General features: G+C 42.0%; 1 protein-coding gene across 2 annotated transcripts; it reads left to right on the top strand.

Annotated features, from left to right (window-relative positions):
- Nucleotides 1-709: 709 nt before the first annotated feature.
- Nucleotides 710-18,690, top strand: galnt6 (UDP-N-acetyl-alpha-D-galactosamine:polypeptide N-acetylgalactosaminyltransferase 6 (GalNAc-T6)). 2 transcript variants are annotated; one of them, XM_046366142.1, is made up of 12 exons: nt 710-948; nt 4,638-4,872; nt 5,598-5,881; nt 6,480-6,652; nt 10,058-10,207; nt 11,358-11,592; nt 11,878-11,995; nt 12,631-12,831; nt 15,423-15,554; nt 16,031-16,132; nt 16,549-16,707; nt 17,835-18,690. In XM_046366142.1, exons 2-12 carry the CDS (start codon nt 4,666-4,668, stop codon nt 17,946-17,948), a joined length of 1,875 nt encoding a protein of 624 aa, XP_046222098.1. In that variant the 5' UTR covers nt 710-948; nt 4,638-4,665; the 3' UTR covers nt 17,949-18,690. The 2 variants fall into 2 exon arrangements, with proteins under 2 accessions (XP_046222098.1, XP_046222099.1); XM_046366143.1 differs by lacking the exon at nt 710-948 and adding an exon at nt 3,477-3,567.
- The last annotated feature ends 7,806 nt before the right edge of the window (nt 18,691-26,496 follow it).

Below are 26,496 nucleotides of genomic sequence, written 5' to 3'. Positions count from 1 at the left end.
ATGGGCATGGTTTTGGTATTGTGTTGTTCTTGGGATGTCATATTTGCACAAGCAACTTGACAATTAATAGCCTCTAATCTAAATGTAGATTTCTGACAATATCTGATAGATGGAGCCCAGCATGTGTCTTTTTGAGAGTATCTTCTCAATGTCTGAGGGTTGCATCCCAAATGGTACCCTGTTCCCTATATGGACACTTATGGACACTTAACCCTGTGGGCTCTGGTCAAAAGTATTGCACCATGTAGGGAATAGGTTGCCACTCTGAATAAATCCCTCTACGGTTTCAAGACGGCGGTCGTGGAGATGGTATTTACTTTCTTGACATGAATAATGCAACTCTGTTGAGGTAATGGTTGTGTTAACTTAGGCTACAGTACTCTGTGCTGAACATTAATTATACAATGTAAATATTTTTTTCCCATTGACAAAAGCAAATGAAATTGTTTTGAAAATCAGAGTGATTTTGATGTGGAGTTAAATTAATCTATGCTCCAAATGTTATATTATATTCTTGGTGGCAAAAAAACGAGTAGCACTAGTTGAACACTGGTTGAATCAACGTTGTTTCCACGTCATTTCAATGAAATTATGTTGAACCAACGTGGAACAGACGTTGAAGTTATGTCTATGCCCAGTGGGATGTTTGTTTGAAATGTTCGGACCGAACAAAGTTCTCTTTAGGACCCTGGAGACTGCAGTTAATACTTTCAAGCAATGTCACCTGTTACGTTCAAAGGGGAAGCCGCGATGGTGGCGCTCTACCGTTTATATATATATATATATATATATATACACATCATTGGTGGTGTTAGTGTATCCTTTTTGCGCTTGGTAAAAGGCTTTTGAAGTTAATATTTACGTCCATCTAGCGCCTTCGCGTTACTAAATAAAGAGCGTCGCAAAGACACAGCAAGGCAGTCTTCAAATTTGTGAACAGTTTCCCAGGTAAGAAGACAACGCATCATTGCGCCTCTTGTATCTTATCAGGAATTGTGTTATTTCTGGTTGCACTAGATAGGGTGAATTTATATTGCAACAGTGTAGCCTTTACGTTTTCATATAACTATCTGTAATTTCCTGTGAGGCACTGGATATCAAGATAAATCAATTGAGATACACGATAAAGATCGTGACATATTATGATTCTATTGTATCCTATCTGTCATACACTAGTTATTTTTGTCATTGTGTAAATCAAGGGGACACCTGTATTTTAACACTTTTTATATTTACTAACTGTAGTCATTTCTAATCGGCCATACTCTCATACTTCCTGATATTCTTGTCACAAACAATTTCCTGTTAAATTGCATCATGTTACACGCTCGAGCTGATCTTCTTAGTTGATGAGGCAACCTTTTTTTAAACTGCCAGTGGTTTCAAGGAATGAGCATCCTTGGGACGTCCCTACCATAAGGTCCCAAGGAGCCGCTTTGGCACGGACCGTTTAAAAACTACAACGTTTTCCTTGGAAATTGAATTCATTGGAGTTCAGTTCGGGGTATACATTGCCTTCCATTAATCGGTAGTTAGTTACTTTCAAAATCCTACCATTACTCTTTAAGGTCCAAGGACCTTATACAGGGAGCTCCAAAAGAATTGGGGCAGCACTTTTGGATTTTAAATGATACAATGACTACGAGGTTAAAGTGCAGACTGTCAGCTTTAATTTGAGGGTATTTTCATCCGCTTAGAAAGTACATCATTTTTTGTACATTGCCCCCCCATTTTAGGGGATCAAAAGTAATTGGGACAAATTCAATTATACAGTATGTGTATTAAAGTAGTAGTAAGTTAAGTATTTGGTCCAATATTCATAGCACGCAATGCCTACATCAAGCTTGTGACTCTAGAAATGTGTTCGCTGCATTTGCTGTTTCTTTGGATTGTTTCAGATTATTTTGTGTCCAATAGAAATGAATGGTAAATAATGTATTTGTCATTTGAGTCACTTACAAAAAAAAATGTAAATAACAATAGAATGTTTCTTAACACTTCTACATTAATGTGGATGCTACCGTGATTGCGTATAGTCCTTAATTAATCGTGAAATGAGTGAGAAAGTTCAATGCACAAATATCAGTCACTCCACCTGGTAAACCAGTTTTATGGGTGGCCCTCCTATTCTCACTGCATAGTGAAATTATATTTAGCATTGCATTCACTGGTAGCCATAAAGGGAATACTTTGAAGTGGAGTATTGTTATGGTACAAATTCCATCCATTATTAGCAAATATAAATGTTTGTCGATAAACTTTTCAACAAAATATTAAAGGCCCAGTGCAGTCAAATGTTATTTTCCTGTCTTATATAAATAAATAAACAGTGAGGTTAGAGTAATATTGTGAAACATGATAATGCCCAAATTAGTGTAAGAGCTGTCTGAAAAGACCGCCTGAAATTTCAGCCTGTTTTGGTGTGATGGAGTTTTGGCCTGCCTGGTAATTAGTTAATAGACCAATAAGAAATAGACTTCCAAACCTTTCTGCCAATAATAGCTAGTTTTCAGTTTTCCCCTACCTGCTCAGACCACTCCCAGGCAGTCCTAGTAAAATTCTTGCTTTCAGAAATTGCTCTTTGCTAAGAAGCTATTAAGTTTCTTTTTGAGCATTTTAATTGAAAACAATCGCAGTAAGATACTTAGTTGTTTTCAATAAATTATTTTATATTGAGATAAAAATGGCTGCAATGGACATAATTTTTTTGGATGGCATTATTATACATTCATTACATTTTTAATTGAAGGGCAAGCGTTTAATTCAAAGTTCCTCTGAAAACATTTTCCATATCATATGGTAGAACTAGAAAGAGTTGAGGCAGCAAGCCTCTCACCTGCCAGTCTTCCTTTCTACACATTACCAATGTCTGTTCCCAGTATAGGAACAAGCCAAACAGGTTGTCAACTTAAGATGACATTTGAGTCAAGGAGAGTGCACTGTGTGGCCATTGTAGGGCTCTGGAAGCATGAGAGTGTCTTTGATCAATTATGAAGGAGGTAGGATTTCCTTGAGAGGACTGGCTTAAATTAATGATGACAAACTAAGAGTTTGAGGCCCTAAGCAGTGTTCACCTAAGGGTATCATTTATTGTGATTTGATATCCCTCTTAATAAAGCAGGTCATTGTTAAATAGCCTGAGTCCCAGAGTCCCAGATCTGTTTTGTGACGTGTGTCCAACTCCATTGAATGGCCGTAATGGAGTTCACATGACAGCACAAACTGGGTTGTATTCACAAAGAACTAACTGGACGCGAAAGGGCTGACACGGGGAGGGACCACCTGAACTTAAGAAATTAGAAAAGCTTGTTTTCCTTTTCTGTTGCGAAATGTTTCGATACATTTTACTTCAATGTGCGCTAATGAGTGGGACACAGATCTGGGACTCATGCTAGTTGTGGAGCCAAATATGTCCGGTGTGTTTGTTATCAGTCCAGTCATACTCACTCTACTGGTGTTTGTGTCTATGTAAGGTGGCATTCATTAATGTGAATGTGAGTGCTGCTAAGTCAGCCAACAGGGGAAGGCCAACCTGTTGACATGTGCATCCGGGAAGGAGTGGAACAGGTGGGTATATGACGGGTGTGTTCTTAGCTAGAGAAGGTGAATACAGGTGCAATATTCCAAGTTGTTTACCGAGAGGTGTGTTCTGTTTGTTCTTTCACTTTGCTCCCTCTGTATGTGTGTGTGTGTGTGAGGCTATTCCTCTGGGGCTCCACCTCTACTCAGGAGAGCGGGAGGGAGACGGAGGGAGACGGAGGGAGAGTAGCTATGACAGCAGATAAGTGTTATGGGAGTGGCTAGGTACACAGGGACTGTACATGCTGGTTTAGAAGAGCTGACTGGATCACATCTTTTGACATTTGGCATGTAGTTATTATAGTCATCTGGTTTTGGGTAGAACTGCATTTTAAAATGTCTCCTTAGTCTCCATAGATTCGCCTTTGCATCAGGGAAAGAAAGTATTTGAGTCTGTTTTCTGTTTGTTTTGTTCTATTCCGAAACGGGTTTGAGTCCGGTGTCTATTTAAGACAAGTATAGTCTCCTACTCCAGCTCTTCACTGCTATTACTATGTAATGCCTCCAGTTAATTTATAACTCCAGTGGATCCCTTAATCTAAATGACATCACCGAACAATTCTATATTAAACCCAAAAGTTATTTAGCTAGCATTACGTTACTGTATCTTAACTAACAATTATAACATACATCTAGTAAAAGGGTTGACTACACTTCCAGGATGACATTTTATTTTACCAGGTTAGTCTCAAAACCTATTTTGCAAGAGAGACCTAAGCCAAAAAAAAGCAGCATACAGTTTCAAACATTTACAACATAAACCACAAAGCACCGCAGTTTAAAAAAAATCAGTTTTCACATTGAAAAGACTAATTGGTTTTGGGAAGAGTGTTTCAACAAGGGTCAAAACATTGATATCCCCTAAATCATTTTACACCATAGTTTTTACCCTAGCTGATAAGAATCTAAGGAAGATATGTACAAAAAACCCTCCAAGGTGACTAGCTAGCTAGCTTGTAATCCTGGAAGTGTAGCTAACCCTATGAATAGAGAGTTGTGCCGATGCATAAATTTAATATAGGGGAAACACTGAACTCTCTTTTATCTGGCTCTCTCAGCGGTGGCCATTTTGAATTGTGACCCACCATGCGTCTGTTCCTGCGTCGGCGCTTATCCCCCCTGAAGCTGGCCCTGGCTGGGGGAACTCTGTTCATGGTGGTCCTGGTGGTCCTACAGAAGGATGTGGGCTCCGGCTCCAACTCTGCCCAGGACCCCTGGTTTCAGGATCTGGTGGAACGCAAGGATCGGGTGCTGGTGATGGTTCGAGGAGCAGTCAACAACCTAGGCTTCCAGGTACAGCTGTATGGGTCCTTTTGGTGGTTGGTGGGTTGGGGGGGGGGAGTAGAATAGGGGGAGGGGGGTAATGAACAGACTTTATTGTTTTTGTTTGTTATATAATTATAGACTGATCAGAAAATAAATGCAAAATTAAACAATTTCAAAGATTTTACTGAGTTACATTTCATATAAGGGAATCAATGAATTGAAATAAATTCATTAGGCCTTGATCTATGGATCTCACATGACTGGGAATACAGATATGCATCTGTTGGTCTCAGATACCTTAAAGAAAAATAAGTAAGGGGGGTGGATCAGAAAACCAGTCAGTATCTGGTGTGTAGCCACCATTTGCCTCATGTAGCGCGACACATCTCCTTCGCATAGATTTGATCAGGCTGTTTATTGTGGAATGTTGTCTCACTTTTCAATGGCTTCGCGAAGTTGGTGGATATTGTCGGGAACTGGAACAAGCTGTCATACACATCGATCCAGAGCATCCCAAACAGCTCAATTAGTGACATGTCTGAGTATGTAGGCCATGGAAGAACTGGACATGTGTAGATAAAAAAAATAAAGAGAAATAAGCTTTTTGTGCATATGGAACATTTCTGGGATATTTTATTTCAGCTCATGAAACATGGGACCAACACTTTACATGTTGCGTTTATATTTTTGTTAAGTATACAAGAAATCTAAATAAAATGATAAAATAAAGAAACAATAACCTGGGATTCCAGATCGGAGCTCCCCAGCCCCCTTCAATAGAGGAGCAGCAGGCCACCCCAGACCGCCACTGTCCTCCAGGTCACTACAGTCAGGCAGAGCTGAAGCCGGCCCTGGAGAGGCCCCCACAGGACCCCCAAGGGCCTGGGGCCGATGGGAGGGGCTACGAGAAAAAGAACATGACACCAGAGGAGGAGAAAGAGAAGGAAAAGGGGATGACTGTTAACTGTTTCAACCAGTTCTCCTCCGACAGGATCTCCCTCAGCCGTAGCCTAGGAGACGACACCCGGCCACCAGAGTAAGACTATGTCCTAATTATCTCTCCTTCATCCTACAAGGTGCACTTATTCACTGTTTTTGAAAGGAAATGACGGGCATAATGAACATGGTGGAAGCTACCACTGGCCCATGCCTATACCAATCTAATGCTTTTAGATTTGTGGGAAGTAGTGAATGAGTGCACATTTTTAGGAGAAACAAAATATTATTGGGATGCACCTTAAAGCTTCAGTCTTAACTGTAACCATGGTGATGAAAGGGATGGGTAGCATATTATTTTTGGGGGTGGTTTCCTAGTCTTGTTCAAAGATGCATTTTCAATAGACTTGTCCTAGATTAGCAAGCTTCTCTATTGTTTACTACTGTATTGCTGCAGATGTTTCTTTTTCTTTATTTAATCAACATTTCAAAACCTTGAAAGCCATGAAAAGCACAATCTATTTGGTTTATGTATGAATATTTGCTAAGGGATGATCTTTATATATTGTATGTATATAAGGCTAGGGCATCTACGTAGACACAAACACCCCACATGTGAACTCAAACACAGGGCAGATAATATTGACAGTTTTTCCTTTTCATGACGAACAGTGTCTTGCTCTTCCTTTGCTTCCCAGGTGTGTGGAGCGTAAGTTCCGCCACTGCCCTCCTCTCCCCACCACCAGTGTAATCATAGTGTTCCACAACGAGGCCTGGTCCACCCTGCTGCGTACCGTCTACAGTGTCCTCCACACCTCCCCTGCCGCCCTGCTCACTGAGATCATCATGGTGGACGACGCCAGCACCGCAGGTGAAGAGAAAATAAAATACAGAGAAAAGAAATCCTATGGGTTCACTCAAAATGGCCGCCAGTCTACCCATTGTGGCGTCATGGACTTGAATACTTCTATGGCTACCGTGGGCATGATGACTCTAAATCAAGTCAAATCCAACTTTATTTGACACATTTTTTTTTCTTTTATTTGACCTTTATTTAACCAGGTAGGCCAGTTGGGCCTGACCTGGCCAAGATAAAGCAAAGCATTGCGACACAAACCACAGAGTTACATGGGATAAACAAACGTACAGTCAATAACACAATAGGAAAATCTACCCAGTGTGTGCAAATGTAGTAAGATTAGGGAGGTCTGCATGCGCCGAATACAACAATTTCACGACCTTACCGTGAAATTCTTACTTACAAGCCCTTAACCAACAGTGCAGTTTTTTATTTGTAGTTTTTTTGACCTTTTTTTAAGCAGGCAAGTCATAAGAACACATTCTTATTTTCAATGACGGCCTGGGAACAGTGGGTTAACTGCCTGTTCAGGGACAGAACGACAGATGTGTACCTTGTCAGCTCGGGGGTTTGAACTCGCAACCTTCCGGTTACTAGTCCAACACTCTAACCACTAGGCTACACTGCCGCCCCAGTTCAAGAAGAGTTGAAAATATTTACCAAATAAACTAAAGTAAAAAATAATAAAAAGTAACACAATAAAATAACAATAACAAGGCTATATACAGGGGGTACCGGTACCTAGTCAGTGTGCGGAGATACAGGTTAGTTGAGGTAACTTGTACATGTAGGTAGGGGTGAAGTGACTATGTATAGATAATAAACAGCTCCTAGCAGCGGTGTACAAAACAAATGGAGGGGGGTAGTCTGTTCAGCAGTCTTATGTTTTGGGGGTAGATGCTGTTAAGTAGCCTTTTGGTCCTACACTTGGCGCTCCGGTACCGCTTGCCGTGCGGAAGCAGAGAAAACAGTCTATGATTTGGGTGACTGGAGTCTCTGACAATTTTATGGGCTTTCCTCTGACTCCGCCTATTATATAGGTCCTGGATGGCAGGAAGCTTGGCCCCAGTGATGTACTGGACCTTACACACTACCTTCTGTAGCGTCTTACAGTCAGATGCCTAGCAGTTGCCATACCAGGCAGTGACGCAACCCAGTCTAGGTAATGGAGCCTGATACTAACCATGGGCTAAGGGAAAAGCAAAGGGGAACTGTACATTAGGGCACACCAACAGCGAAACGTTTCGTCAGTCATTCTGAAATTAAGGATAATGTTGAAATAAACAAGAAATTGCATTGGCCTCGCTTCACTAATCAAGACTAAAAGAGGATGTGCATTGACACCTAGTTCAATATCTACTTCTGGACCTTGGAACCTCCTGGCCATATAGTTTGGCTTAATCTCGCGCTGTGTTCTAACAATCGCCTGTATACTAGCTAGCTGCATTATCACATGGTTTTTAAAAATATGCTGTGGAAGTAGTGTGATGTCTGTTGTGGCCAGTGGATTGCATACAGTGTGTGTTATTAATACTAAACTGAAACTTGTGACACAATTTCAGACCTCTACGGTCTTGTCTGTTCTAAATATAACTGGATGTGTGTGTGTGTGTGGGGGGGGGGGTGTTATTTAACATTTATTTAACTAGGCAAGTCAGTTAAGAACAAATTCTTATTTATAATGATGGCCTGGCAAAAGGCCTCCTGTTGGGACGGGGGCTTGGCTTGAAAATGTAAAACAAAAATATATATAAATGTAGGACGAAACACTCATCACAACAAGAGAGAGAACACAACACTGCATAAAGAGAGACCTAAGATGACAACATAGCAAGGCAGCAACACAACATAACAACATGGTAACAGCACAAAACATATTACAAACATTATTGGGGACAGACAACAGCACAAAGGGCAAGAAGGTAGAGACAACAATACATCATGCAACGCAGCCACAACTGTCAGTTAGAGTGTCCATGATTGAGTCTTTGAATGCAGATATTGAGATAAAACTGTCCAGTTTGAGTGTCTGTTGCAGGTCGCTCCAGTCGCTAGCTGCAGCGATATAAAAAGACGAGCGACCCAGGGATGTGTGTGCTTTGGGGACCTTTAACAGAATATCCCTTACCTGCCAATCTATAAATTATGTGACATTTGTTTTAGAGATGTTCAGAACAAGGTTAAGGGTAGAGAAAGCTTGTTGGACACTAAGAAAGCTTTATTGTAAAGCATTTAACACAAAATCCGGGGAGGGGCCAGCTGAGTATAAGACTATATTATCTGCATATAAATGGATGAGAGCTTTCTACTGCCTGAGCTATGTTGTTGATGTAAATTGAGAAGACCGTGGGGCCTAGGATTGAGCCTTGGGGTACTCCCTTGGTGACAGGCAGTGGCTGAGATAGCAGATTGTCTGACTTTATACACTGCACTCCTTGAGAGATGTAGTTAGCAAACCAGGCCAAAGACCCCTCAGAGACACCAATACTCCTTAGCCGGCCCACAAGAATAGAATAGTCTACCATATCTAAAGCTTTGGCCAAGTCAATAAAAATAGCAGCACAACATTGCTTAGAATCAAGGGCAATGGTGACATCATTGAGGACCTTTAAGGTTGCAGTGACACATCCATAACCTGAGCGGAAACCAGATTGCATACCAGAGAGAATACTATAGTTACCGTCCTGTCCCATCACGTTTAGAAAGCAATGTATTATGTAGAACAGATATGACTGTCTGGCAGTATTGAGAATTGTGTCAGTTCTATTCATTACATTCCTATGTACATGTCACTGAACACACCCCTGCTTTCTGTTAGTCAGTTACTTAGCGATGCTGGTCTTTGACCTCCTGTCATTAACCGCTCCACCCTCACCTGATGAAAATAATGTTGTATTACCTGAAGAGCCAGCCACATTCCTAACTAAACATGAAGTTTCGTGTTTGTGTTTAATTGATGTCTAGTTTTTACATAGTTCATAGTTTACATAGTTCATAGTTTGTAGTGGTTTACCTGACCACTGTTTCAAATGTTGTTTAGAATTTGTGACACAATCCAATGCAAGTCAATGCTACCCATATTAGCATTTCCTCTCTTAATGTCCAAATCATCCTTAGGTTTAAGAGAATGGATTGTATAATGGAATTAAGTTACTTATAGGTTTGTACATGAAGAACAAAAATGATACCATTGACTTGCATTGGATTGTGCCACAAATACAAACCATTTTGATTTGAAAGAGTGGCCAGGTGAACAAAACCAAAAGCAAGGATCATACATTGTCCATAGACTGCTTATAGGGTTAGGAAACCAATGCAATTTAGGTGAACTATCCCTTTAAGCGATTCCCTCCGATGCTCCAGCTCACCTTAAGAAAAGAATGTCATAACAGGTATGTGTTTTCTCCTTTCTACCAGAACACCTGGGGACTCGGCTGGATGAGTATGTGAAGCAGCTAAAGATAGTGAAGGTGGTGAGACAGCAGGAGAGGAAGGGCCTGATCACTGCCAGGCTCCTGGGGGCCCGGGGAGCCCTGGGAGAGATACTCACCTTCCTGGATGCTCACTGTGAGTAGCTAGCCCATGATGGATGAATAAATGAGTGCCTGATAACAGCCAAGCTCCTAGGGGCCAGGAGGACACAGAGAAATATACTCACTTTCCTGAATGCTCACTTTCAGTAACTAGCCCACAAGGGATGGATGGATTCATTCATTAATACTCGGGGGCCCAGGGAGAGACCTAACTTTCTGGATGCACAATGTGACTAGCTAGCCAACTAGGAAAACATATATGTTGGCCTATGGCACAGGTGTATGCCAGAGTCTATATGGATTTGAATACAGCCCTCTGCCCTTTGACTCGACCTTCTCCATCTCCTACTGTACCTTTACTGTACTTTCTGTTCAAAAGCACAAACAATACGATAGGAGATGGATTGATGCACTGTGACTAGCTAGCTCACAAGGCCAGAGCAACACAACTAACTCCTTGTTGACCCCCCCATCCCTTTTTGCTATCCCACAAGGAAGGATATGTGGAGTGGGTAAAATGTTTCCCAAGTGATCAATCCAATTACAACCATTGTGTTACAACTTTATTTGCATAAATGTTTAGAACAGATTTACTACCTGCGGTTCCTTTTTCAAGCAGTGAACAGTTGAAACCTGCTCTTTGGGTTTCCCTGCTAGAACTAGATGTATGACCACATTCCACTCACGTAAGCTTAGAGATATGCAATGTAGTGGAGTGACGAGGGGCTATACGTACAGACGAAAGGCAATAGATACTAATGTACTGGAGATAAAGGCTTTGCAGTGATGTATAAAACGTATACAAAAACATACACAAATACTGTGAATTCCCAGGGTCATCCCGACAAGGGCGTTTGCATAATGTGATGTTGTCAGACAATTGTGAACACAGATTACATATCATTGACAGAATGCTCAGGACTCATCCTGGGGGTCTGTTGAGGCCAGGAGGATGCAGAGTTACACAATGTTCACATAGAAAAGTATTGTGTAGAACAGACAGGATTTTCTGTTGTGTTGAATTGGGAGTGGTGTCAGCTCCAAAAATGTTTGCCAACTAAGCTCCATTCATTGTATCTCAATCTGTAATGCTTCACGATGTTTGCCAACTGACAACTACCGACTTCTTGTACTTTGAAAACTTTTTACACCTGCTGAACTCTACCCTCCTCTGCCGTCCCCAGGTGAGTGTTTCCATGGCTGGCTGGAGCCCCTGCTGGCTCGTATCGTGGAGGAGCCAACAGCCGTGGTCAGCCCAGAGATCACTACCATCAACCTGAATGACTTTACCTTCAACAAGCCTGTAGCCACCGCTAAGGCCCGCAACAGAGGGAACTTTGACTGGAGCCTCAGCTTTGGCTGGGAAGGCATCCCTGAGCATGAGAGCAACAGACGCAAAGACGAGACCTACCCCGTCAAGTAAGGGCTAAGGACCCACCTAACATGTTTCATAGAGTACATTGCCTTCCGACAGCTAGTGGAGAGGTCCTTCGGGTAGAGTATGTGTAGTGAATATAATGCTGCGATTGCTGAAGTTGTTTGCAATATATTCTGATTTTTTTTATCTTACAATTCAGCATATGTTATATTCTGCACTTGAAATATGTATCAGATCACTACTCGGCAATCAGACTATGTATATTCCATAATGTTGCATTAGACATCTAGTATCTGTTACTCACCTCTGCATGTCTGTTCATTCAGAACTCCAACGTTTGCCGGTGGTCTCTTCTCCATCTCCAAGAAGTACTTTGAACACATCGGAACGTACGATGACAAGATGGAGATCTGGGGGGGTGAGAATGTGGAGATGTCCTTTAGGGTTAGTTTCCCCTCTTTCCTCTAACAATGTTATTATAAAGGAATATCTATCAAATACTAAAGCTAGTCTTAAACAGAGCCATATATAGAGAGTTTGCTGATTATGGTTTCTCTCAAAGACATTCAGTTGATTATTACCTCAATTCAATTGGTTGAATGGTGTCATGTGACCTCGATGTTGTATATGGCGCTGGGCCTGTATCTACAAAGCATCTCAGAAAAGGTCTTAGGAATCCTGTTAACCTGTTTTTTGTGAGCATGTGTATCTGTAGTAGGAATTTCCGGGTGAATAAAAACAAGCACAGCTGTAGGTAAAGTTAATCAAAATCTGGTTTATTACAAGTTGCAACAAGGAGACCCCACTCAGCACAGAAGCGGAGCAAATGTCTATCTTGCCTCTTGGAGACAGGCCCTATATATCCTAATCAGACAGCACCAAATGTCCTGTAAACACCAGCCCAAAATGCTTGTAGGAAGTCAAAGCAACTTTGTCTAACTTTGTCAGCTGCTACAGAATCACACTGTTCACAGAATGTCATCAATACAATTCAACAGTGAATAATCGGTGTCCTTGTGCCTCCATTGACAAAGCAGGTCACTAAGTTAGCCAGCTAACTTCAATAAACCTTCTCCTAGGTGTGGCAGTGTGGCGGCCAGCTGGAGATCATTCCGTGTTCCGTGGTGGGTCACGTGTTCCGTACCAAGTCACCCCACACCTTCCCTAAAGGTACTGAGGTCATTACAAGGAACCAGGTACGACTCGCAGAGGTCTGGATGGATGACTACAAACACATCTACTACCGACGCAACAGTAACGCTGCCAAGATGGCCAAGGAGGTAGGCTTAAGTTCTCAATCAACTCAAAGTTTCATATACTGTACTGTTAGATATAGTGCTGTGCATTAAACATCTACAACCGACACAACCAGAACGCAGCTAAAATGTAACAAGTGGTGAGAGAACAGGGTTAAGCCTATGGCATGTTTTCGTTCACTCCAAGTTCCATAATAATTGTAGATAATCTTGTGTTGCCAGACTTGGTAATCTCACATTCGTTCGACACAGAAGGAAAGGCTGAATGAAGGCTAACTGTTAGACAACACACTACCGTGCAAAATGTGTCGGCCTGCGCATACTGCAATCTGTTTATTATAAGATATTATTATTTATCTGGAATAGGCTAAACTACAATAAATATATTCTTATGAGTGCCTATATACTGTAGGCAGCAATACTTGTGCCACGCTGATCCCTAACACAGGGCCCCCCACATGGGTGCGTGCTCAGCCCCCTCTGTTGCCATGCATGTCTCCAACTCAATCATCAAGTTTACTGACAACAACGGTGGTAGGCCTGATTACCAACAATGATGAGACCAGACCGCCTACAGGGAGGAAGTGATAGCCCTGACGGAGTGGCACCAGGAAAATAACCTCTCCCTTAACAAAACGCTGATTGTGGACTACAGGTGACAGCAGAGAGAGCACGCCCCCATCCACATTGATGGGGTCGCAGTGGAGAGGATCAAAAGCTTGAAGTTCCTCGGTGTGCACATCACTGACTACCTGAAATGGTCCCTTCACACAGACAGCGTGATGAAGAAGAAGCAACAGCACCTCTTCAACCTCAGGAGGCTGAAGAAATTTGTCTTGGCCCCTAAGACCCTCACAAACTTCTACAGATGCACCATTGAGAGCATCCTGTTGGGCTGTATCACCGCCTGGTACAGCAATTGCACCGTCTGCAAATGTAGGGCTCTCCAGAGGGTGGTGTGGTCAGCCTAACGCATCACTGGACATTTACAGCACCCGCTGTCACAGGAAGGACAAGAAGATCATCAAGCACCAGAGCCAAGGCCTGTTCACCCCGCCACCATCTAGAAGGCAGAGACAGCACAGCTGCATCAAAGCTGGGACCGAGAGACAGCTTCTATCTCCAGGCCATCAAACTGTTAAACAGTCACCACTAGCCTAAGTCACTGTTCTAGCTGGCTACCACCTGGTACTCTACCCTGCACCGTAGAGACTACTGCCCTATGTACATAGTCATTGAACACTGGTCACTTTTAAACATTTTTAAATAATGTTTTGCCCACTTTGTATGTATATACTGTATTCTTGTCATGGCTCATTCTATGTAACTACTGTTATGCACACCTTTTTCTATTCATATACTGTCCATAATGTCTTTACACACCATTATATGTATTTCCATTACATACTGAACAAAAATATAAACACAATCTGCAACAATTTCTAAGATTTTACTGAGTTACAGTTCTTATAAGGAAATCAGTCATGGATTTATATGGATTTCACATGACTGGGAATACAGATATGCATCTGTTGGTCACAGATACATTTTTTTTTAAATGGGCCTCATAATGGGCATCCGGATCTCGTCACAGTATCTCTGTGTATTCAAATTACCATGGATAAAATGCAATTGTGTTCATTGTCCGTAGCTTATGCCTGCCCATACCATAACCCCCCCACCACCATGGGGCACTCTGTTCACCACTACTTCATCAGCAAACCGCTCGCCCACACGACCCCATGCACGTGGTCTGCGGTTGTAAAACCAGTTGCACGTACTGCCAAATTCTCTAGAACAACGTTGGAGGTGGCTTATGGTAGAGAAATGAACATTCAATGCTCTGGCAACAGCTCTGGTGGACATTCCTGCAGTCAGCATGCCAACTGCATACTCCCTCAAAACTTCAGACATCTGTGGCATTGTTTTTTGTGTGTTTTTTTTTCCTAGACATTATTGCACTGTTGGAGCTAGAAACACAGGCATTTCGCTGCACCTGTGATAACATCTGCAAATCGATGTATATGACCAATACTTTTTGATTTGACATGACTACCGTTATATGGGGTTAAAGTAACTGTCCAGTCTTTCCAGATTTCTATGAAATATGACCTTTAATTACTTATAATATGAATGAAATAATAGTTTTCCTTCCAAGAAATGGTAATTTAAGTATGTTGAAAAGCAGCTTTTCTGTGTTGGAATAGTGTGGACGTACCCCAACAACAGAATGGTGTAGGTGTATACCGGTCATTAAATATTCACGCAAGTAAACCGCTGATTGGCCAGCTCATCCTCCTCAGGATTATGACATCATACTCTGAGGAAATAGCAATACTTTTTTTAATGGTCTGTTTGAGATACAAATTTGATGTGGGGGTTTTTAAAGTGTTTTTTTTTTTATTATTATTTTTTTTATATATATATATTTCTCAAATGTATGCGTTGGCCACAAATACGAGTATCGGACGAGTCAACAACATTATTTGGGTATGAGTTAGAGAAATGTCAGATTTTCACTCGACAGTTACTTTAAAGTTAACTATCAGAGCACAGGATTGAGCAAGTCACTTGTTCCTGTCTCACTCCTTTCCACTACTCTGTGTATGTTGCAGAAAGGATTTGGTGACATCTCGGAGCGTGTGAATCTGAGGGAGAGGCTGCAGTGTAAGAACTTCACCTGGTATCTGAATACTATTTACCCCGAGGCGTTCGTGCCAGACCTCACCCCTACCAAGTTCGGAGCGGTACGTTTTGTTCCATTCAGGTGTACAAACTATCAGACCTGGTTTCAAGTACTATTTGAAGTATTTTGAAATTATTTAGCTGTGCATGATTGAGCTTGCCTGTTGCCATGAAAATAATAGAGATGTCTCAAAAGTGCAAATCCTGCTCATTAAATGCAGGGTTTAGCCAGGCAGGCCAAAACAAATGCTACAAGTATTTGAGGTAACACTTTTTTGGGGGGGGGGGGGATAGTCCATCTATAGATGCTCTGTAAGTAACATTTCAAATAAATATCTACTAACCCTAAACTTGACCCTAACACTGACCCAACCCGTTATTCTAAACCTAACCGTAACCTTAGCAAGCAGTTGCTTATCGACAGATGGTTTGTTGATAGTATGACCATCTGTAGAGCATCTACATAAAGTGTGACTAGGAAAGTACTGTACATGATGGCGATGCATAAGTGTTCATTGTTAAATGTGTGTGTGTGCAGATTAAGAACTCTGGTGCTCAGAGCTGTCTGGATGTGGGAGAGAAAAATGAAGGAGGGAAGCCACTGATCATGTACACGTGCCACAATATGGGGGGTAACCAGGTACTGTACATTCACTCACACTGTCAGAGGAGGCTGTTGGGAGGATATGTAGGAGGACTGTCTCATTTGTAATGGCATGGAATAAATGGAACGGTATCAAACTTATGGAAAACGCATGTTTGACTTACAATGGGCTGCACTCCTATAGCTCCTCTCACCAGCCTCCGCTGTACTCTATGGTTGTGTGGAGGGATATTCTGATATTGATACGCATTCAACAACAGTATGTTCAGTCAATTTTTGGAATTCCATATTCAGGTTTATAGGCAACGCTTTTGTTTAGCCTTTATTTAAATCACATTGAAATTAACATCTATTTTTCAAGTGAACCCTGACGATCTTCAATAATAAGTCCCCAGCACCATATGACAGTGATGTTTGATTCCATATGCTTATCTCTCCTGCTGTTTCCCCAGTACTTTGAGTACACGTCTCATAAGGAGCTGCGTCACAACATAGGGAAGCAGCTGTGTCTACAGGCCAACACCCAGCCAGACCAGGTTAAGATTGAGCTCTGTACACTAAAAGGAATAGGGACTAGCGTGGCCCCACAACAGGAGTGGCTCTTTACAGAGGTAAGGAAGCATCACCTGGACAAGCACGCACGCATATGCAGTGCATTCAGAAAGTATTCAAACCCCTTCACTTTTTCCACATTTTGTTACGTTACAGCCTTATTAAATTGTTTTTCCCCCCCTCATCATGAATACCCATAATGACAAAGCAAAAACTGTTTTTTAGTATTTTTTGCAAATGTATTCAAATAAAAATCTAATTTACATAATTATTCAGACCCTTTTCACTCTGTTTTTCTTACGATGTACCCAATGATTAATGAAAACTTGCTATGTCCTCATTAGGGTTTTACAGATGTGTTTAATACCTCTTATTTACACACTTTATTCAAATATTTATGAAAGGCATATTGTTATATTTGGTAGCACTTATTTGTTTTTCCTTCGCCTCCAACCACTTTCGATGTGTGGAATGGATGTGGGTGGGGCTAGGTCTACATATGGGTGCAAAAAAAATGTAAACTCAAGATCTGACGAAGGCCATGAAGCCGATACGTAAGCTTATTAAAGATCAGTGATACTATCAAGAGCAGTGTGAGGTTTCCTTTTTCCTTCATCTTGTTCAACTGTTGCCATGCACCTGCAAAAAAAGATTGCTCAGATGTGCGAGTGCCTTTTGAATTATGAAGGATGACCAATGGAAACAGGATTCACCTGAGCTCAATTTCGAGTTTCATAGCAAATGGTCTGAATACTTTAGTAAACAAGGTATTTTATTTCGAGAAAACCTGTTTTCTCTTTGTCATTAATGGGCATTGTGTGTAGATTATGATTTTTTTCCCCCGATTTATTCCATTTTAGAATAAGGCTGTAACGTAACTAAATGTGGAAAAAGGGAAGGGGTCTGAATACTTTCCGAAGGCCCTGTATATCACACACACATACACATTTCTAGATCTGCTGGGAGACATTTTTTAGACTCCTCGTTCTTGAAGAGTGCCTTTGTAAAGCATGTGTGACTGATGAAATAAACGCAATGAAGTACATTTAATCTGTTTAGGTAACTATCTGTTAACGATCTTTCACAACGCACAAGAGAAGTTATTGCTCTAGATCTTATCTGTCCACTGCAGACCCAGTGTTATCCCACTGCAGTACATGCTTTTTTAACCCTCTGCCCTCTCTAGGAGAATCTCCTCAAGAACCCACCAAGTGGAAAGTGCTTACTCCTGAAAGGGGGCCAGATAGTAATGGACGACTGTAAAGCAGCTGACCTCAACCAGCACTGGGCATTCAGTTGACCCCTAACCTTCGACTCCTGACCTTAAGCAGAACTGAAGCTTTCACTAGACATTGGCCCACCCCCCGCCCCCCGCCAGCCCATCCACCCATAGATGCTATTAACAAACGTATAGACCCTACCAATCTACCTATAGACTCTGGGGCAAGCAGGCAGTACTAGCACCAGTACTAGCTGAACCTGACAGGACATAAGTCATACTGCACTGGAGACCATTGATGACCTAAGTGGAGTGGACATAGAATATAGAGTGCTGACTGTGCTATGGCAGTGCACACCTAAGTGAAGGATCTCAGGATAACCACTTTTAACTATATATTTATGATAATAGAGACTCATGAATGAAGGTTTCTTCTCGTGGAGTGTGTGGACAGTGGACTCTGCAGCCTGGGTTGTGTTCAGTAGGGAGAAAATGTTTTGGAATGGAGTGAAACGGGGAGAATTTAGGCCTACTACCCAAACTTATCCAGAAAGAGCACATATCTTAGTTTTCTGTTGCAAAACGTTTTGCCACTGTATGCCCTACTGGACACGACCCTGGAGTGGCAGGAAGGAGGTCTCTTCCAGACAACTAGGACCTCAACCTAGAAGTGTGTTCTCTTTTTTTTATCATAGTTTTGCTTGTCTTAACTTATCTTGTCAGGTAATGAATGTAGATATAGTGAATGTTGTTTCTGTGACAATACTGCCAAAGGGAAAGGTGTCCATTTTTTAAAATAAAGTTTTATCTGTATACAGTTGGATTATTTGTCATACGAGTGAAATGACTGGTCCCGTGTGTCTCAGTTGGTAGAGCATGGCTCTTGCAACACCAGGGTTGTGGGTTTTATTCCCACAGGGGACCAGTAGAAAAATGTAAGTACTCACTACTTACTGTAAGTCGCTCTGGAGAGCATCTGCTAAATGACACAAAATAGCTTTTACTTTTAAAAGAGATATTTTCAGATAATGAAAACCATTACTATAAACATATGATAGAAATGGAATTAGTACGTTTTGAGAGATCTTATTTTCTTTTTATTAACATCATGCACTCAAAAAAGGGTCAATGCAGGAAGTCCTGGGAGCCATTTGATTAGCTATTTAGCAGTCTTATGGCTTGGGAGTGGAAGCTGTTCAGGTTCCAGACTTGGTGCGCTGGTACCGCTTGCCGTTCGATAGCAGAGAGAACGGTCTGTGGCTGGAGTCTTTGACATTTTTGGGGGTCTTCCTCTTGACACCGCCTGGTATGTATTATGTGCGGTCGTGCACACTCCTACGGTATCCACAGCGGTGACGCTAGAGTGCTGCTTGATATTGGTCCAACTTTATTACTCTGGAGGTAAGACCCTGGTTCATATCGGAAGCTAGATGCTGATAAGAGACTGTCGGCGTCCCAAATGGCACCCCATTCCCTACATAATGAAGATCTTCCTACAATAATAAACATTCCTCCGTGTGACTGAGTGAGCTGTTGAATAGGCTAGTCAATGAATATCTTATTTTTCCAGCAATTGTTTACAGACAGATTATTTCACTTATAATTCACTGTATCACAATTCCAGTGGGTCAGAAGTTTACATACAGTAAGTTGAGTGTGCCTTTAAACAGCTTCTGTCTCCTAGAGATGAACGTACTTTGGTGCGCAAAGTGCACATCTATCCCAGAACAACAGCAAAGGACCTTGTGAAGATGCTGGATGAAACAGGTACAAAGTATCTATATCCACAGTAAAAATAGTCCTATGTCGACATAACCTGAAAGGCCACTCATCAAGGAAAAATAGAACGGTTTGGCCATAATGACCATTGTTATGTTTGGAGGAAAAAGGGGGAGGCTTGCAAGCCGAAGAACACCATCCCAACCGTTAAGCACGGGGGTGGCAGCATCATGTTGTGGGGGTGCTTTGCTGCAGGAGGGACTGGAGCACTTCACAAAATAGATGGCATCATGAGGAGGACAAGTATGTGGATATATTGAAGCAAAATCTCAAGACATCAGTCAGGAAGTTAAAGCTTGGTCGCAAATGGGTCTTCCAAATGGACAATGACCCCAAGCATGCTTGCAATGTTGTGGCAAAATGGCTTAAGGACAACAAAGTCAAGGTATTGGGAGTGGCCATCACAAAGCCCTGACCTCAATCCTATAGGGAATTTGTGGGCAGAACTGAAAAAGCGTCTGCGAGCAAGGAGGCCTGCAAACCCGAATCAGTTACACCAGCTCTGTTAGGAGAAATGGGCCAGAATTTACCCAACTTATTGTGGAAGGCTACCCAAAATGTTTGATCCAAGTTCAACAATTTAAAGGCAATGCTACCAATACTAATTGAGTGTATGTAAACTTCTGACCCACTGAGAATGTGATGAAAGAAATAAAAGCTGAAGTAAATCATTCTCTCTACTATTATTCTGACATTTCACATTCGTAAAATAAAGTGGTGGTCCTAACTGACCTAAAAAAAAGGGAATTTCTACTAGGATTAAATGTCAGGAATTGTGAAAAACTGACTTCCGACTTCAACTGTGTGTTCACTTCTGTTCTGCGATTGCAGATACATAGGATACATTAAGTACAATTCAATGCCCATATTAGCATACCACATCTTTTGATTGCATGCGCAGCATATTGCTTCATTGCTGGAGGTATGCTTGTGTTAATGTTGGAACATAACTGTGGTTTCACAGTATGTGAAAGGAAGTTAATGACTTGTTGAACTAATTCCACTGTCTGATAAGAAAGGGGTTTCTTTGAGATATTCTTTAAGACCAACCGCATGACCTACTCTGCTCAGCAACCACACTACTATTTAGGCTACTTTGTGAGTTCTGTTATGGAAACGTGGCGTCTTGCTTGTTGTAATTGCACAACTAGTATATCTATTGGGAGTGCCTCTCTTCGTATAGTTCCATCTGGTTTGAAGTCCAAACATGGGGTTAACTAACTGTGTGTGTGTGTGTGTGTGTGTGTGTGTGTGTGTGTGTGTGTGTGTGTGTGTGTGTGTGTGTGTGTGTGTGTGTGTGTGTGTGTGTGTGTGTGTGTGTGTGTGTGTGTGTGTGTGTGTGTGTGTGTGTGTGTGTGTGTGTGTGTGTGTGTGTGTGTGTGTGTGTGTGAGATACAATAGGGAATACGTATAACCGCACAGTGTGGTGACAGACAGGAAGCCGACTGGGGGATAGAGAGGGTAAAGAAGAGAAGGGGGAGTGAACACACACTGACTGAAATGTGCTGCATCTACCTTTATCCAGTGATGAATAAGAGGGAAGTTTAGGACTTAAAATGTTGGTCCACTTATGTGAGTCTGCCTATCACAAATGATGATCCTCATTCACTACAGTTGAGTGCATTAAAAGGTTCTAAATGACCCACATATCCACTCCTCACAACATGCCCCACGTTGACTAGGTCAATTTATAGTTTTATTCCAGTAGGTAGGTAATGTGTAGGTTGGATATTGGACTTGGCTCACGTAATAGACTCAGTGTCATGTACATGCTTTTCACTGCACCAATAGGAGACAGAAAATATGAGGAGTACTTTCAGACTTAACATTATAAGCACATTTTGGTCTGAACTTCTATCCATTCAGGGAGATCATGCCAAGAAGAATATTTATCCTACACTATGGTGGGTGAGATGTTTTTGCGTTGTCTGATGTTTTCTGTTAGTTATTAGCAAACTGCTTCTCTATGTCCTTCGTCTCTGAAACATCATTCTAAATTACGACTGCCCCTAAATGCTGGTCAAGGTTTGTCATCTCAACCTACCGGGCACATATTGGTTAAATCAGCGTTGTTTCAACGTAATTCGTCAACATATTGTGATGGGGAACACATAACACTTTACTTGACACCCATCATCATAACATGAAAGCGAACTTCTTGGCAGAGGAAAAAAAAGGTTTCGACACTCCTTATGTAGGTGTCATAACCAGCTATAAAATAACGCAATACACTGTATATCACAACAAGTGTAACTATATGGGTCGTGACAGTGTTATGACCACAACTTGTTTCATCACAAAACCAGAGAACAACCCCTGTCCGGTGAAGTCCACAAAGGAAAATACATGTAACAAACCTACAGTAACATAACCTTCAGCGTGGTCAATCAAATTAACGTCAACATTTCAACATCATCAAATCATCTATGCTTAGTCTTATATGGTGACAACTAGAAGACACCAAAAATAATTTTGTCCAATCAAAGTAAACTAAATATGATGTGGCTGTCAATGTCTCTGATTTCTGTGTGTGTGCGCGTTCGTGCAAGTAGACGAAACATGTTGACTCACCCTACTTGTAGAGAAACATCAATGCCGCCATCCTCTCTTTTATGTTGACAAAACGGTCTATCACTCTGTCATACAGTACACACTTTCCTCGGTTTTCTCCTATCACAGCTATTAAACTCTGTAAATGTGTTAAAGTCCCCATTGGCCTCATGGTGAAATCACTGAGCGGTTTCCTTCCTCTCCGGCAACTGAGTTAGGAAGGTAGTCTGCATCTTTGTAGTGACTGGGTGTATTGATACACCATCCAGAGCGTAAGTGATAACTTCACAATACTCAATTGAATATTAAGTATCTGCGTTTTTTATTTGTACCCATCTACAAATAGGTGCCCTTCTTTGCATGGCATTGGTAAACCTCCCTGGGCTCAACTGATGTACCTTACAGATAATTGTGTGTGTGTGGTACAAAAAGGGGGTAGTCATTCAAAAATCATGTTAACTACTATTTTTGCACACAGTGAGTCCATGCAACGTACTATGTGACTTGTTAAGCACATTCTTACTCCTGAACTTATTTAGGCTGGTCATAACAAAAAGGTTGAATACTTTTAGCTTTTAGTAATTTATTTTTAAAAATCCACTTTGACAGTATGGGCTATTTGGTGTAAATTAAGGCTGTAACACAACAAAATGTTGAAAAAGTTAAGTGGTGTGAATACTTTCTGAAGGCAATGTAGGTGCCAGTATTCATTTGGGTGCCAGTACTCATACTATTTATTTTTAGGTGAAGGAGCTCCACAATACTTTGGAGCAGGATGTGCAAATGCAGGAGCTCAAGCAGTAGAACATTTCCGATTCCGGTACTCAGTTCCAGTGAGCTCCTGCCCAAGTCAATTATTGGTGCTATGTTCTTACCAACTCAGCCACACAGGAACAGTTGTTTTTGGATCCTGTCCTCTGTACGTGGCAGGGACTCCAGACAACCACGGACTATAAAAGGAAAGCCAGCCACATCGCGGACACCGACGCCTCGCTCCAAGATAAGCTAAACACCTTCTTCACCCGTTTCAAGGAAAACACAGAGCCGCCAACGTGGCCACCGCCTCTCTGTGGCCGACATGAGTAAGACATTTAAGCATGTTAAATCTCGCAAGGTGTGTTTCTGGACATATTCAATCTATCCCTATCCCAGTCTGTTCTCCCCACTTGGTTCATGAAGGTAACTGAACTAAATATTTGATCGAGAACCTGCTCCAACAGAAAGACGGATCAATCTCAGATAAAGCATCCGAGCGAGCGAAACAGCGCCCCACTGTCTCAGTATGTGTAGACCATGTATCTGATGCTGTCTGGACCAAAAGAGTATGGCATGTCATACTATTTCTGTCCAGACAGCATCAGATACATAGTAAGACAGAGGGGCACTGTTTTGTTCACTAGGATGCTTTCTCCGGTGAGAGAGTTTCAGTAGAGAGGAAGAGGAGAAGCGAGAGGGCTCACTCTCACCAAAGTTTGTCCAGAATAAGCCCATATGCATTTCTAAGGGCATAATGTGCAGACTGCCTTCCCTCCTTTGGGATAATGACTACAATTGCTAGGGTGGAGACATTAGCACTCATCATTATAGACAGATATCTGGTTTCAACCTCTTGCAAATTGGAAAGGAAAGTTAGCGGGTGGACAAAGCCCTGTTAGGACGCTGGCTTCCACTAAATTGATGTTTTGCCCAAATTATATAATTACTCCTGTCTAAATAAAAACATTCAAAATACTTTACCAGAGAGCATGACTTCCATGCTGACCACACTGCCTGTGTTGCAAAATACATTTGTTATACAATAATTTCATCCAAACTGCTTGTGCACTTCAACGAGCGCCTGCATAGCCAGGCACTAAAATAGAATTTGGTTCTATTTTTGACATGGGACTTGCTGCAAGTCCCGCCTCTCCCATCTCCTCATTGGGTTTTAGGAGCATATACCCACGTTGGTGATTAAAAGATGAACTGAGGTCCACACTCCAGTCCAGTTGGTGGTGGCATTGCACCTTGGTTGCCAACCGCCATTTAAAGCTCACAGAAGAAGAATATGGAAGATGGAGGAAACAGGTTTTGTTTGAAACTGCTAATGTGTCGAGTGAAGCTAATAGTACAGAAAGTGAGAATGAATGGGTTACAGTGGTGAAGAAAAGGGGAAACAAGATAAGTAAAGCTGTGTTGGAAAATTGGAAACCAATAGACTCGTTTTTAGTCAGAGTGAGGGTTTTGGATCAATGCTACTTGTAAAAATCCATTTAATGTCTCCAGGACAATCTGGAATGTGTTGAAGGAAAGTGTGGAGTCGGAGAGTGCGAGAGTCACAATAAGTGGTCTTTATTTAGATTTGATTAGATTAGATTAGATTAGATTTTCGTAGCAGGGCGCCTAGCAAGAGGTTATTTCTGGGGTGGCGCAAGAAAGAAAAGCAAAAGATGTAACTGAAGCCATTGATGGAGTGGTTGGTGCACGTTGACTGACCTGTATGGTGGACGGAGAAAATAAATTCACTTCATCCATGCTACTGTTCTTTGATGAGTCAATTGGGATTCATGAGATACCCTGTAAGAGCTTTTGTGCACAAGCCCTTTCAGTGTCATACATGTAAAAGATTTGGCCATGTGTTGTAGGAGATATTCGATACAAGTTGAAATATTAGACATGTGTAAGCAGAATGAAGGGCGAAAGCCCATGTGAGATGACAAACGCGTTGTACACCGAGATGTCCAAGATGTTGAAGAATATCACTAGAGGCCAGCGTAGGGTTATTTTGCAGCTGTAGCCAGTCACCAGCTTGTCTAAATTGTCCACCACTCTTTTTGTGGCATTGTAATCCGTTATGATTTCTGTTTTTTGATGTTCCTGGCCACATATTCTCCCATCCCTATGCAGCGTACTCATGAGTACCACCTTTTTGCCTTTCTTTGGCACTTAGGACACTAGAGACATGTGGGCCATGAACACACACTTAAATAAATTGGTAGGCTTGTTCTGTGTATTAAACAGCTGAAGTGGGAGCTCTGGCTTGTTTTTTATGCTGTTCCTACCATTGTCAGCTTCCTCTTGAGGAGCTCCTGTCCCAGCTTGTAAAAAAGTTATTGCATGTGATGTTGTGGTTACGAAGTCCCTGTGTCACGTCCAGGATAACCCGCCTCCCTTGGTTCTTCTCAGGGGCTCCTTCATCTGACTTCCCCAGTTCCCCACTGGCAAGGTCCACTCATATGATGAAGCAGCATCACAGGCAGCCCAGATCTTGCTTCCATATTTTGCGGGTTTAGACCGTATGTACTGCCTGAAGGGGCAGCGGCCCCTAAATGGCATAAGCTGCTCATCAACAGTAACGTTGGGCCCTGGGTTGTAAAACAGGGGAAGGCGGTCCAACCACTTGTCCCACACTGACCTGATTGCAGCCAGCTTTTCTCTTGGCCGCCGAGATGGTCTGGTGTCTCGGTTATCAAATCGGATAATCCTGGAAATAATGTGTACGTTTTCCAGAGACATTGCAGCACAAAAAAGTTCTCTGCCAGTTTTCAGATCCAATGGGGAATCCCTGTGGGATGAAAAAAGTTCTGGCGAATCCCACGGGGATTCTGTGGATTCCCCATTGAATCTGAAAACACCAGCAAGGATAAGAATCCAAAAGTATCCATGTAAATTAGTTTGGTCCATCTCCTTCCATCTCTTTCCAAAAACACGCCTTCCCTCCAAATTAGTGCAGTCCAGAATGATTATCTGGATGGTGTCTGCGATGAACAGTTTAAAAGAACTTAACAGCCATGCGCGTCGGCCCTGGTTGCATCCTTATCACATTGGCAGCTATGCCGGGTGGCTCATTCCTTAGGCAAGAAGACCATTCAATTTCACAATTTCTTTACATCCATATTTCTCCTCTTGCAGGCTGCTGATGAGCTGGTTGCTGACGGGCTGGTCCTGGGGCTGTCTGCTGACGGGCTGGTCCTGGGGCTGGCTGAGGGTCAATCTCATCCTCTTCTTCCAACTCACTGACAGACTCCAAATTGTGAGACATGATCCTGAAATTCTGAAAATTCTTAATCTTCCAAATTGGAAGACACTCCTTCCACACTAGCTTCTCTCTCTAACAAAATTATTTCTAGGCCCTCTGAGCAGAGATTATTTTTGCCATACTGATTGATTGTGGCAAGGAGCCACATATGCAAAGCTATGTATTTGTTGTGTCCCTTGCCCAATTTGCATCTGGCTGGGGTAGAGTGTGGGAAAATACTGCATTTCTTACAATGTATCAAAATAATGTATTGTAATAACATTGTGCAGGTTGCCGCAAGAC

The sequence above is a fragment of the Oncorhynchus gorbuscha genome, linkage group LG10, assembly GCF_021184085.1.
Source record: "Oncorhynchus gorbuscha isolate QuinsamMale2020 ecotype Even-year linkage group LG10, OgorEven_v1.0, whole genome shotgun sequence".
In the NCBI taxonomy this organism is placed as follows: domain Eukaryota; kingdom Metazoa; phylum Chordata; class Actinopteri; order Salmoniformes; family Salmonidae; genus Oncorhynchus; species Oncorhynchus gorbuscha.
Note: the sequence above shows the minus strand (reverse complement) of the source record. Positions and strands in the feature narration are given on the sequence as shown.

Excerpts from the sequence above, each read along its gene's own strand:
- galnt6 (XM_046366142.1), top strand. The coding sequence starts at position 4,666 with ATGCGTCTGTTCCTGCGTCGGCGCTTATCCCCCCTGAAGCTGGCCCTG. Across the intron at positions 6,653-10,057 it reads GGACGACGCCAGCACCGCAG|AACACCTGGGGACTCGGCTG; the intron begins GTGAAGAGAAAA and ends CCTTTCTACCAG. Across the intron at positions 10,208-11,357 it reads CACCTTCCTGGATGCTCACT|GTGAGTGTTTCCATGGCTGG; the intron begins GTGAGTAGCTAG and ends TGCCGTCCCCAG.